The 13,303-nt window shown below is 38.8% G+C and overlaps 1 protein-coding gene and 1 pseudogene across 10 annotated transcripts in view; both read right to left on the reverse strand.

Moving 5' to 3' along the window:
- Positions 1-4,158: 4,158 nt before the first annotated feature.
- Positions 4,159-4,865, reverse strand: LOC306755407 (transcription factor HES-5-like; annotated as a pseudogene). Its single transcript has 2 exons — positions 4,707-4,865; positions 4,159-4,599 (listed from the first exon to the last, which is right to left on the reverse strand). The product of its transcript is annotated as a transcription factor HES-5-like (transcript).
- A 3,751-nt stretch (positions 4,866-8,616) lies between these two features.
- Positions 8,617-13,303, reverse strand: part of ubr4 (ubiquitin protein ligase E3 component n-recognin 4) — a gene marked incomplete at its 5' end in the record, with an annotated part of 53,569 nt that continues 48,882 nt past the window's right edge. For all 9 annotated transcript variants that reach the window (XM_079238692.1, XM_079238691.1, XM_079238689.1 and 6 more), the window contains 8 exons: positions 8,617-10,501; positions 10,726-10,888; positions 11,063-11,153; positions 11,398-11,622; positions 11,719-11,913; positions 12,264-12,389; positions 12,505-12,647; positions 13,181-13,294. In XM_079238692.1, the coding sequence (XP_079094818.1) occupies positions 10,437-10,501; positions 10,726-10,888; positions 11,063-11,153; positions 11,398-11,622; positions 11,719-11,913; positions 12,264-12,389; positions 12,505-12,647; positions 13,181-13,294 (1,122 nt within the window). In that variant the 3' untranslated portion in view covers positions 8,617-10,436. The remainder of the gene's footprint in view (positions 10,502-10,725; positions 10,889-11,062; positions 11,154-11,397; positions 11,623-11,718; positions 11,914-12,263; positions 12,390-12,504; positions 12,648-13,180; positions 13,295-13,303) is intronic.

Below are 13,303 nucleotides of genomic sequence, written 5' to 3' on the forward strand. Positions count from 1 at the left end.
GTCTGTGCAGAAGTGCAATGCCTCCTCTGAACAGCACTGCCAGTTCTAATGTCTCTGGAGGAGTTGATGCTCATTTTATACCACCTGATTAGCATAACAAAGCCATGTGGCACAGGCAGGGCTGGGGTTCCCACACTCTGACCATTGGGACTCCCACCACAACAATGGGGGAACATGTCAATGACTCAGAGAGAATGTATGTGTGCCTGGTATGTTTCCAAAGATAAGCAAAAGGTAATTAAGACCTTATCAAGCAGCCATCTGAGAATTTATCACAGTTTCACAGTCAGAATTTGATTTCCCAGGTGTAGCATAAGGGGAAGTGATAAAGAAAAATAAGCATCATCTTAAAGAGACAACCACAGCCTAGGAGCAATGGCTTTGCTGCAATAAAATAATATAAAATGAGATTATTGTCTCTTCAAAGGAAGCTTTTCTTCCTGGAGAAGCACTTTGAGACATCAAACAATGTTACTATCTCCAGAATACATGACTCTTGAAGGAAGAAAGGAAGTTGACCAAAGTGACATCTGAAAGAGGTTAGGTGGCTGCAGGTGACGGGCGACGTTTATTTTTCAACCTATTAATTTTTCAAAATTTGCACGGCTGTTCTCTTCTTGTACCCCCCAAGAAACTCTAAATTTTCCAGAATATGGGTTATAAATACTGAAACAACTACAACTTACCAGTGCAGCTGTGTGATCATGCTTATGTGGGAGCTGACAAGTGACTTAAGTTTTAAAACAGCATGAACTGGAAGTGTAATTAATGAAAAATAATAAATACGTAATCACAGGATAATGAATATTATTTCTGTCATCAAGAAAAATCAAAGCTGGAGTACTTTTTAACTGTTGTGATGTGATTTTTTTCTGACAAAGCCTGAATAAAAAGAGGCAAGGTGAGTTTATTTGTATCGGACATTTCATGCACAAAACTATTCTTTCCATGAAATATTAAAAACATTGCAGAAGCTGCAAAGAAAACCTTAACTCAAGCCTTTGTTCTGTATTTTGTGCTTAACCAAATCAAATTGGGTTTTTTATTTAGTCACCAAGTTCTGTTATTTAAAAGACAAAAAATGGTAGACATCCTTTAATCATAAACATCAGCCTGACATCCCCTGAGGGTCTGCAGACCCTTCTGCAAATGATCGGTGTCAAATCAGTGTCAAGGGAATAGCTTGGAGAGTTGGCTGTCAGTGGGCCCCCAAGACCCCCGTGACTGGTTTCATGGCCCCAGATGTGAAGCTGGCCTCGTGGACGCACCATGTGAGTAGTCCCGTCTCTATGATTTCCCACCAGCCCCCAACACCAGGGTAAATGAGCTACAAAAGTCGTGCCACTCCTCCATCCTCCATTGGGAATGTTAATTGATCTTCTGTTTCATGACAAAAAGAAACTCTGTGTCCTGGTCCATCTGGGAAAAATCAAGTCGACTGGCTTCACTGCTTGGCACAGAGCATCCTGTGTGGCTTTGGTCTGTGTTGACAAGTTGTTTGCCTCCAATTTACAGTGGTGAAAGAAGAATTAAAATATTAACAAGGTTTGCTACAACAGAAATATCAAGGGTAAACAAGCTGAGATAAATGGAGAGTCACCCATAAAACTGCAGCATTTACCTACTTTTTCTTAAAATGTCAGTGCACATACATAAGAAATGCTCATAAAGAGGATTAGACCATTAGATTATAAATTTATAATATGTGTATGATAAACTGGTGAGATGTTGACTGGATAATAATAAAACACAATGCTGCAATCAGATAAGTTTAGGAATAATTGTAAATGTCAGTGCAACACTTGGTGCTTTTCTGCATTCACTGAAGTATTTGAAGTGAGAATCACTTAAAATTCTGTCCAGTCACATCCAAACTTGTCTTAACTTGACTGTGCTATATGTCCTGGCATGTTTGTGTGAATTTGTGCCTCCCCTAAAAGTTAGCGTGCACTACATTGCTGCTGGGGGTCTTTGTCTACAAGTGTGTGGGAAGACGAGTTCCCCTCCCACCAGCCGCCTAAAAGCTCTGAATTCCTGCCATAAAGTCTCGGCCATCGCTCAGACCTGAGGCAGTGCAGAGCTGCTTCCCGTCAGCCATCTCTCTGTGAGTGTGGTATCTCCCGTTTCCCACACTCTGCGCCTATTCACTGGTCCCGAGAAGAGGACAAAAGAAGTGTGTCTTGTTACACATCACATTAGCTATGGTGTTTGATCTCCTGTTGAAGGGGAGGGGGACAGCTTCAGCCAGACCATCTGGCCTGGCAAACTAGACCCTGAGAAAGTCCCATGGATGCCACATTCTCCACAATTTCTGCACACAAATTGTTGGGAAAGACTTTGGGAGCTCTTGAGACATAATTCAAGCACTAGACGTCATTCCACGACCACAGCAACAGAAGAAAATGGGACACATGACCTGCCGGAGCATCTGCGTGCATAGTTTCCCACTTTTTACACTTTTTCACCAACGAGGTCGTTCATGATGAGATGTTAATAACTGTTTGAAAAAGTGGATCAAGAAAAAAAATCTATCTATTCATAAGGACACACTCACGCTTATATATATATATATATATATATATATATATATATATATATATATATATATATATATATATATATATATATATATCAAGATAGATAGATAGATAGATATTGATAAACATACATCTCAGTAGTCACTTTGAAGGATAAAAAAAATTCATTCTTGAAATGTTTTAATCTGACCTGCAGAGTTGCTTTCTAAATATGAAGTATATTAAAATGATGCTTTATAAAGAGTTTATAAACAGTAGAAAGTTATTATCACTAAACAGCATCCCTTCACATCAATATTGAACATTTAAATACTGACAGTCATTTATTAGAGTTTTAAAATGAAGTTGTTTTTTTTTTATATGTATCAAAGGAATGGCAGTCAATCTTCTGAAGTTCATCTATAATATTTTTAAATGATGCAAGTCGGCCTTTGTTAAAACTATATCTTTGGTCTTTGTTACATTTCAATGTAATAGTCTCCATTTCTTGGTTATGTGGACTTAATTAAAACCATTTCATACAAACTATTTATACTAGATAAGTATTAATCATGACCAAAACAGACTTCTACATGAGACAAAGCTGTATTGTTTTGAAGTTGGTCCGCCTGACTTTCTTTACTAGAATTTATAAACTTAAATTTAAAAGAATAAAGAGAATTTAATAAATAAGAATTTATTTAAAACTGTGCTCTCAGTTGACAAATCTGACTGTTTGAGTGTAGATTTTGTTATTCTGAAGTTCATTTTTCATTCACAATAATTCAGCTAGTTAATAATACATTAGATCAACTACCTGAAAAAAAGGGAAAATTAAAAACACTTTTTGTTTGCAAAACTTCATGTGAAGTTTTCAGTTTATTATTTTTTGCACATTTTCAAAAATAAACTTCTCAAGGAAGCAACACAACAGATTCTTCGAGAAGATACTTGAAGTTAAATGGAATGCCTTTATAAAAGGTATAAATTCCAGGTTTTTACTGGAATGTTAAAGAAAACATCTATGAAATAGACAAAATACAGCTGAATGTCATCACATTCCTAAATGCTGGATACAAATCGGCATCATAAATTGTTAAAAAATAATCCTTACAGGATTTACAATAACAAATAGATGGTACAGTAGCAATAGATCCATTGGATCCTTTAATGGCTTGTTTTAACTTATCAATGAATGATAAAACATTTTAGTCTGTGATACTCAGTATCAGAGATAGACAGTAATCACATCAATCAAGTGTCCAAATACTTTTGTAGTTTTTAACCAATGTGGTTAATACAATAAACTGATATTTGCAAAACAAACAATAAAAACAAGAAAAAGTTGGAATTAGTTTTCCCCAAAGGAGTAATAAACACAGTCACTGTGCAAACACTGTAACATAAAGTGTGTAAATTCTATACACATGGTGTTCTTATAACAATCAGCTAAACCTGATGCGTTTCAGTCCTTCCTCAGGAATACAGGCACATTGTGCCAATTTTGTTACACAAAGTAACACTCAATATTCAATCTTCTGCCAAAGCAAAATGAGACGGACTCCAGTGAGTCCTCAACTTTTTGTCCATGACGTTCACAGACGTAGTTCTCTCTCTGTGTGAAGGCGACGCTTCCTCCATCCTACCAGGGTCTCCAGAGATCACTGCTGGCGGGGCTCACACCTTTACTGCAGTTGACTTGACGGAGAGGGGAGGCAGGAGGAGAGACGCTGCAAGGACTGAGGCTGGCCCTGTTGGATGTCTGCAGGCCCTGGAAGTGGCTGAGAAGCAACTGATGGGCCTGTGTCTGGACCTCACAGTGAGTCAGGAAGCTGACAGCCTCCTGGACGCAGTGGGAGTAACCATCGCTTGCAGTCATGATGCCAGAGAGGAGTCTGGTCTGCTGCTGCTTCTGCTGCTGCCAGCTTCTCAGATACGACACAGCCATCTCCAGGATGTCTGCCTTCTCTTGCTTGGAGTCAGGCTGCTGCTTAAGAAACTCAGGGCCCAGAAGAGACTTCAGCTGCTCAATGCTGGTGTTAATTCGGTCTCTGCGCAATTTCTCCACCATTGGCTTTCTTAGCTGCAGAAAACAGAAGAAACAGAGTTAGGTCCACTTGAATGTTGTTTAATTGAATTTTCTGTCAACACAGGTCAATAGAGCAATGTGGAAAAAAGGAGGATATTTACCTTATGAGCAGGGGTAAGATGATCCTTGCTTGGTTGTCCAAAAACAGTAGGTGCCATTGCTGTAGACTCAGAGCGTCTCTGCTCAGTCTGAAGAGCCAGTTAAGTCTGAACTGTCATCTCCTCTGCTTTTGCCCTGTATTTATACCCCCAAATCTCCATATGAATGTGTGAGTCTTAGGCGTGTTGAAGTTTCTCACAGTCCCTGGGCCAATGAAAGTGCTGGGAAGGGCTTTGTAGAACGCAGGGCTGCCACATGCTCAATGAAGTGTTTATAGCCGTGTGGACAATGAGTGTGCCTCTGGGGAGCAGGTGGAGGAATAGACAGCAAGAGAAAGAGCCTGGGGTGGAGTTGGTAGTGAAGGCGGGAGCGATGGGGGGAGTGGACTGACCCGGCGCTTGTGCTGATATGGGAAAGTGGTGACCCCAGAGGAAAGCATGCCGCTGTCTCATGTCATCTCCACTGCCACGTAATTGAAGACAAAGTGCCTCCACCACTAGGCACACGTGGGTGTTACAGAGGGCCAACCGCTAGAAAAGACCAACATGCAGCCACTTCCACCTGTTTGAAGCAAAGCAGCAACAGTTGATACAGCTTCCAGATTAAAAGAAATGGGTTTCTTTGAAAGTTTTGCAATAAAAAAATTAAATTTACTAAATAATACTGTTGTGGATACAGCATGAGAGCTTAATAAAACATTGGTCTTACTTTACTTCTTACTTTTTACATGTTTCTAAAGCCAAAAATGACCAATTTGTATACACACATCTCAGAAAAAGCAGGTTATGTGCAATTTAAAAATTACTTTGTTTCTTTAGTTATTATATATATATATATATATATATATATATATATATATATATATATATATATATATATATATATATATATATATATATATAAAATTCTACTTTTTTCTCCCAAATTATTTGGCTCTAATATAATTTTCATGGAGAATTATTATAGAAATATTAGAAATGACTTCTGTCAAAGAAATTCTCATTTTCAAACAATATTAACTTGTTTGGGTGTTTTGAAGACATACATATGACACGGGCTTCACTCCAGGATTGAGAGGGAAGCCAGTAGGGACACGTTTGTTTCATCGAGTCACAACTGGGTTACAGGGTAAACTCTCTGTTGGTTTAATCACGATATAAAAGTTTGACTATGGGGAGAATCTGGGAAATAGTATGGTGGGGACATGCACAACTAAAAATCTGTTGGGTTTTTTTTTTTTGTTTCTTTTCTTTTTTTCCAAAAATGTCACTTATGAAGCAGTTCTTAATATGAACTCAGGCTCACCTAATGATCAGGTGTACTGCAGCAGGAAAACCTCTAAAACCTGCAGGACAGCGGTTTTCAAAGATCAGGACTGAGGATCCTGACTGCAGACACTCTCGTCCACTTTTAATAGAGAATATTTATCAATACTAGGTAAAAAATAATCTGTCTAAGAATAAGCACTCTTGGAAAAATAAGTCAGTTTTGAATTTAAGAAGAATATGTTGCAAAGTGTTAGAATTATGACAAAACTTGATGTTCACAGACTTCATCTTATTAATCTGTTGCTTGGTGAAGGACGCCAGATCAGTGTGTTCCTTCCTGTATACTCTAAAGTGGAAGGCAAGGACTGCCCAGTTTTTAAAAACAGTTTTTGATGAGTAGTGAATACAATTTAGATAATATGAAGCTCATGCTTCAGTTTTAAGTTTCACATTCTGGGTGCATGTCAGCACATCAGGCAATCTAACTCAAACAGACAACCACACTCATTCATTTCCCCACCCTACACACACACACGCAGCTGGCTGCTCTGCCTGCCGCTGGCCACGTCTCAGTCACACGCTCCCTTCCTGCCTGTGTGGAACGTGGGAGCCGCTGTGGTCCCAGGCTTCCCACACTTCAGTGTTAATGACTCCAAGGCAGGCTGCACAAAGGAAGTGTGCTCCATCGAACAAAGACTGAGTGACCAACCCCCCCCTTACAACACACGCACACACACCCAGGAAGACAGGGTTGTCAACAGGGCTTCCAGGCTCACCATCTGGATATATTGGCCAACAAAAGCACACAATCAAACATGGGAGAAGCTCACCGTGAGAATCGGAGAGGCTGAAATAGAGACAAAAAGTAAAATAAGGATAAAAGAGTGTTTTGTAGGTGTGTGAAGGCTCAAACTTTCTGGCAAGTTTTATAGTTTTAGAATTTGTGGATGAAACTAAGAATCCTGTGCTTGTGAGCTAAACAGCAGCATTACTTGATGAAAACTGAACACGAAGTTAGTATCAGGAAGAAAAAGAATCAACCTTTCAGAGGGTCACAAAATACCAACACTACACACAAAAGCAAAAAAAAAAAAAGAAAGTTTTTTTTGTTGATTCAGCACTTTACTGACGTTTTAGCCATTACCTGAATAGCCAATACCTGAAAGCACAGGCTTCTTTGAGTCACTTAACATCTCCAACCCTGTTACTAAATGGAGACACTTGTTGGACGTCTGTTTTTCTTTGGTCTTCCCACCACATATCATCACCTATTGATACATTGACGAGGATATCTCCCTTATTGCTGAGTATTAGTTGAGTGACAAGAGGTTGTCAAATGGACCCTCCCACTTGTTTGTTTGGACTGGGGCCATTGTAGCCTATGAATTCAACAGATTCATTCACATGCTATTGTCATCAGACTGCTTTCTGATTGGCCGAATGCTGTGAGAACCATCATCACATCAAATCGATGGGAAAGATGGCAGAAGTATATAAGCCAAAGAAAACCATAACCCCAAATACCTCTGCCTGTGGATGCTGCCTGACTCATGAGGAATCAACACACAATGTGAGTTGAAAATGAAAAATCATATAATTCTTGACTTATTTCAAGTCGTTTTGTGGAACCTGTTTTTAACTTATGGTACTTGTTATGCTGTCTTGGGGTTGTCATTCAGTCTAGTCTACCCTGTTCTTGTATGGTTGTTGCTGCAGAGTATGTACTTAAACATTTACAAGTAGTGATCTAAAGATTTGCTGTGACTTCAAGGTAGATTTTTTAAGACAAAATGACTAACTTTTCACTGGTTCAGAACGATTAGTTTATTCGGGGGGGGGGGGGGATTGGGACCATCTGCCTTCATTATAGCTATGTTCTTCACAGCAGAAATGACTTCATGGCCGGATTTAAATGTGTCTTCTTTTTATGTTTTTACCTTTAGCATGTGTAAGATGAGCATTTTGGATGCTTGAATTTTGGAAGAAGTGCACAGACAGAGCTCCGTTCAACACTGGAAAGCCAACTCAGCACAGGAATAACCAGTTCAGACGTGTGGGACGAGATGGTCGCCTTTATGGTAAAGGCCTTCATTTTCCATAATGGCTACACCAAAACCTCATAAGAGGCCATGAGGCTGTTCCCCTCACCTACTGGGGATGTGACACCACTGTGCTGCCAGTAATAACAGTACAGACACGTTTCATGTGGGTAGTATATATCACAGTCCATGTTCTAAAGCAAATATATATATATATATATATATATATATATATATAATATGAATAATCTAAAGTCTATCCTCAAATGAGCTTTTGTCTGTTCTATACCCTACATCCCAAATGATTAAAAAAGACATTGCTATTGAAGGTGGTGAAAGTCAGACTTTTTGTATAAAAAGTTTATGTTCAGGCATTAGTTTTTGTAAATTCTTTGTAATCATGTGTCAAATATTTTGCTGAAAGCCATAAGTGAAAAGGTGCAATATGGACTTTCTTGTGCAATTTGAAATAAACAGTAATGACTTCATCAGTGTTGTAAATACGTTTCTTTACCATAAATAATGGATTGTACAAGCAACTTCCTAAATGCAAAGTAAACATTAACTTCCACAATTTTTTTAAATTTAATTATTTAAGACGAAGCTGCAGCGTTCATGTCCCGTATTTCAATGCAGGGGTACACCCAGGTCTGGTCCTCCAGATCTACTATCCTGCAAATTCCTCACAAACCTTCTCTTACATGAATGAATTCCTTTAAATAAATGCCATCCAGCTTTACAGAGACCTGATAAAGAGCCATATTTGATTCAGGTATTAGAGAAGGGTTGCATCTTACAGTTGAAGGTTGGTAGATCTTGAGGACCGGACTTGGGCACTTGTTGTAATGTATAGTGTATGCTGCCCCCTAGTGGCAGTTATGCATCACTTCATTTAATAGAATTACCTCAAACAAAATCCTTGAAAATAATTGTAATCTGTCCTCCTCACAGCATGTTTCAACAGCATTAAAATGCACAGTAATGTCTTAAAATGGAAAAGGCAACACATTTGTTTCTTAAAAATGCAAACAGCAGTGGGAACAAAAGGTTACTTTGAACCAGATTTTAAATTATCACAGATTTATTAATCATAGGCTAAATTCAAAAAGCAGACATCCAGCAACAATTAAACATTGTAGCAGTGGGAAAAGGCAAATTAACAACTGGGGGAACGTCACACCATGCATTCAACTCCAAGTACAATGAGAGTTTTGGTCAACTGTAAGCCAAATTAGTTACCAAGTGAAACTGTGATACCTTGCTCTCCATAAATCTGCTCTGGGATTGACACAAATGTATCCTCTGCAGTTTTGAAGAAAATTGTAAATTGCGGAGAGCAGAGAGGCAGGAGTAATGAAAGGAGTGCTGGGATGGACACAAACTGGACAAAATCATTAGTCAAAGAAAAACTTGTTGTGGGGATATAATGCAAGTCTGTTTTATTAACTTAGACAAGTCGGATATTTCATTGCAACAGATGGATTCTTTTCACAAGTTCAAACTTTACTTCAAAGGCATAGCTTCATGGATGAAAATAAAACTCGTCCATTGTTCTTTCCCCCGTTCTGATCCTGAGGCTGATAAGAAAAACCTTAAACATATCACCCCCCCTCTGTCACTCTAATTCCAGTTAGTACCCACATGTAGACCAAATAGCAACATTCCCAAGATAAAGGACAGGAGTTTGCAAATGTGACAATGAAACCTTCGTCCATAAAAAAAAAAAAAAAAAGAAAAACTGATCAAAAGCAAACAGATAAACAAAAAGAAAAACAAGATAAAATCAAATGCCACACTTAATATGTGGTGGGTGAAATCCCAAAAACATTTTAGTTACCTTAACGTTGCAGCCTGTAGTTAGGCGTTTAAAGCCAAAACTATGACCCCAAAACAGAATTCCTAAGTCATTTCCATCAACCAGATTATACGCGTTTTACTTGAGCAGCTTAATTCTCAGCCCGTCAAGACAGAAAAATACAGTGTAAAATTTTAGTTTTGATGGTGGTAACAGCTGCAAACCAGAACATACATCAAATGTTTCCAATGGTCAAGTTGAGTCCTGTAATCTGATCTTCTGTCAAGCGGACAAACCTGGGCCATGTCTTCTTTAAACTCTAAACCAAAGCATTTTAAATCCTCCTTGATCTTTAACAGCACTGTGTCAGTGTTACAGAGAAGTTGCCAAAAGTGGAAGTTTCTTTTTCTTCTTTTTCTTTTAAACTACATATAGTTTATACTTAGTTAACTTTGAGATGTTATATGGGGGGATGGGAGTCGAGTAAGAAGCATGGTGTATAGTATTGGTGTGTCTCGGTGTGTGTCTGTGTGTAAACCGAGGATTTTTTTCTCTCTTTTTTTTTTTTTCAGCTGGTAGATTCCCAACATTATTTGCAGGCTTGTTGTGTGTCAAAACATTTGAGGTTGATTAGGGCAAAGAGTTCAACAAATCCTGCAGGAAGAGGTTTGGGTCTGGAATTTCGGAGAGGAGACCTGGACACAACAGCAAAGAAAGGTGCAATTTAGGTAAAAGCGAAATAACAGGAATTTTAAATGAAAAGGCAGAGCTGCAAGAGAAACATGGTTCTACCGGATAGACATTTCTACATTTTCCCCGTTTTTAAAAGCCAATTATTGTTTTTAGTGAAAACAAAACATGTTTTTAATTTTTAGCATCTTTTGGGCAGTTTAAGTACACTGAGTGTGTGGATACTGACCTACAACATCAAAGAACTCTGACAAAGACTCAGCAGGCATGAGTTCATCCTGGAAAGCCCGGAGCACACGCTCAGAGGCCTCGTAGATGGGCATGTCGTTGTGACGAACATATTCTGCCAGTGAGAAGGACCAGCCCCCCTCTGTGTTGCTGGTGGGTACTTTCTATAGATGTAAAACAAAGAGCATTGTGGTCAAATGACTGCAGCTGCAGTAACATTATTCTGAATCATGTTTGACTTTCACCTGTAGGTAACAACACAGTCCAAAAAACCCCCACAAATCTAAATCAATGATTTAGGACAAGATGTAGCTTAATTTGGCACCAGAAATATTTACCCTGAACATGTCATAGACAAGATCCACCAGGCCCCAGAAGAGAAGAGGTGAGCGGTAGACTGCATATTCCTTTGGTGTTTTATCTGCAAGTCTGATAACAGAACAAGAGGATTAAAAAACAGGCACTTGTTTAAAGTTAAAAATGTTTGGTTAATAGAAACCATTTGTACACTATACCGAACTTTACTAAGCCAATGTCCGATGAGCAAACGCTGGAATAAAATGCTCCAAAGCTAAATTCTTCGACACCGAATACTACTAATTAAAGGTGCATTAACCCTTAATCAGCCGCAAAAAGAACAACAAACCTTTCAGTAGAGGGTAAAGTGTCTTACTTGTTTGTGGAGACTGCAGAGATCTTGCGAGCGTGTGCAGTGACCAGGAGTCTTCGAAGGAAGTTTAAACGACAACTCCTCCATCGTTCGGGCGGTAGGATGTGCATTGTCAGGATGGTGAAATAGTGTGGTCCTTCAACCTCATAAGAGTTTTCCACCCATTTCTCACATGGCTGCTCCTGGAAACTTTGCAGGTTCTTTTCCTCGCGGGACGTAGCCCTTGTTCTACGTTGAGAGGATTTGTTAAATAAAATTGAGTGAGAGTTGGAAACATAAAACACAAAGGCAGGAATATTTATCCACATAAAAAAAAAAACATACGTGTTGAGGACGTAGAGCACAGTGTGGATGATGTAAGGAATTAGGTGAATGTTGCTTTCTCGGCCTCCACCTCCTGTGTCCACGCTGAACGACTGCTCAGTTGCAAAACGGAGGAAGAGCAGTTTGGTGTCATGGATGTTGAGTTGGTACGTGGGCTCCCGCTGGCCTGTGCACTCCTGAAGATATGTGTTGTGCCTGTGTGGCAGAAGGATATCCAGTCAGGAATCATTTGTGTTGCACAGAGAAAATGTTTGTTTTCATATTAGGAAGGCCTGTCCACTTCTTTTTAAATCATGGCATAAAACATTTTGTTTCTGTGACTTTTAAAACTAGTTCAATTGTTTTTATGGTTCTCTTCCTTTATATACTTAGTTTAATGGAGGTTTTGTTTATTGGTCAACATGTTTTCTTATCCTTTCTTTAAAAAAACTGTTTTCATTCCATTTATTTTGATGTAAACTTGGTCAACTGTGTTGATTTTAAAGAGCCTATATAATTGAAGTGGAGTTGCAGTTGTGTGTAAATGTGCTGATGTATGTTTTTACCTTGCTAGGCATGTAGCAAAGGCTGATTCTGGTACATGCGGCCCCCACACAGGAAGCAGTCCATTGCACTTTGTGTTTGCATTCTGGAGAGCTGCACTATCCCACTCCTCTCTCCCACGAGCCAGCCTGATTTAAGGGCAAAGATACCAGACATGTTAGAAAAATGAAACGGGCTATAAGAACAGAGGCCAATGGCAGTCTAATCATCAGCGTGAGAAAAGAGGGTGGTGCTTTTAGCTACCTGACAGCTGCCAGATGGCAGTCATAGTGGACTATGTTAAAGTGCGACACAGTGCTGTAGCCCTGCAGCTTACGAGGCTTGTTTTCAAAATCTTCCAAAGCCACACGCTTTGTAAAAGTGTAAATACCCAGGACTTTGGTTGGCTGGGAGAAAAGAAGGAGGAAAAAAAAAAAAAAAAAGGGAGATGTCAATTTAAAACACGTTTCAACATAACATTAGATGTCAAGTTATTTGTACATAGTATTTCAAATAAGTAGCCCATATACAATTAATTTTTCTTTTTTTACAATAAGCATCTTTAGCAGGTGATAGTGTTGTTCACAAGTTGAAGATTTAGACAAAAACAGTATGTATATTTTTGTATACTACAAAACCTGCAACGATGCAACTAAAAGGTGCTGTAAAAAACTAGTATCTCATTTAAATGCAAGGTTCCACAATGAAAGAAGACAGTAATCAACACCCATTTGCAAAGCATTTTGGGTGCTAGAAAAAGCCCAGCTCACTGATGCCCTGACCTGTAACTACATGATTTGAAAGGTCAGACCTATTTTTTGGGAACTGCATAAGATTTGAATGAATCTGTGTGAATCTTTTTTTTTTTTTTCTTTCATTTTATCTTTTTATAAGAACTTTTAAAATCAGTGCAAATATGATCTTAAAGATGTTGATGTACCTGAAACTTGTAACCCTCTCTGCAGATACAACAAGTCAAACCAGGCTCTTCTATCAGCTCCTCCATTTGTTTCAAAAGCGAAGTCTTTGTAACGACCTGTCCCTTCTCATTAGTCTGAAAAGC

Source organism: Telmatherina bonti (assembly GCF_933228915.1).
Source record: "Telmatherina bonti genome assembly, chromosome: 4".
Lineage (NCBI taxonomy): Eukaryota > Metazoa > Chordata > Actinopteri > Atheriniformes > Telmatherinidae > Telmatherina > Telmatherina bonti.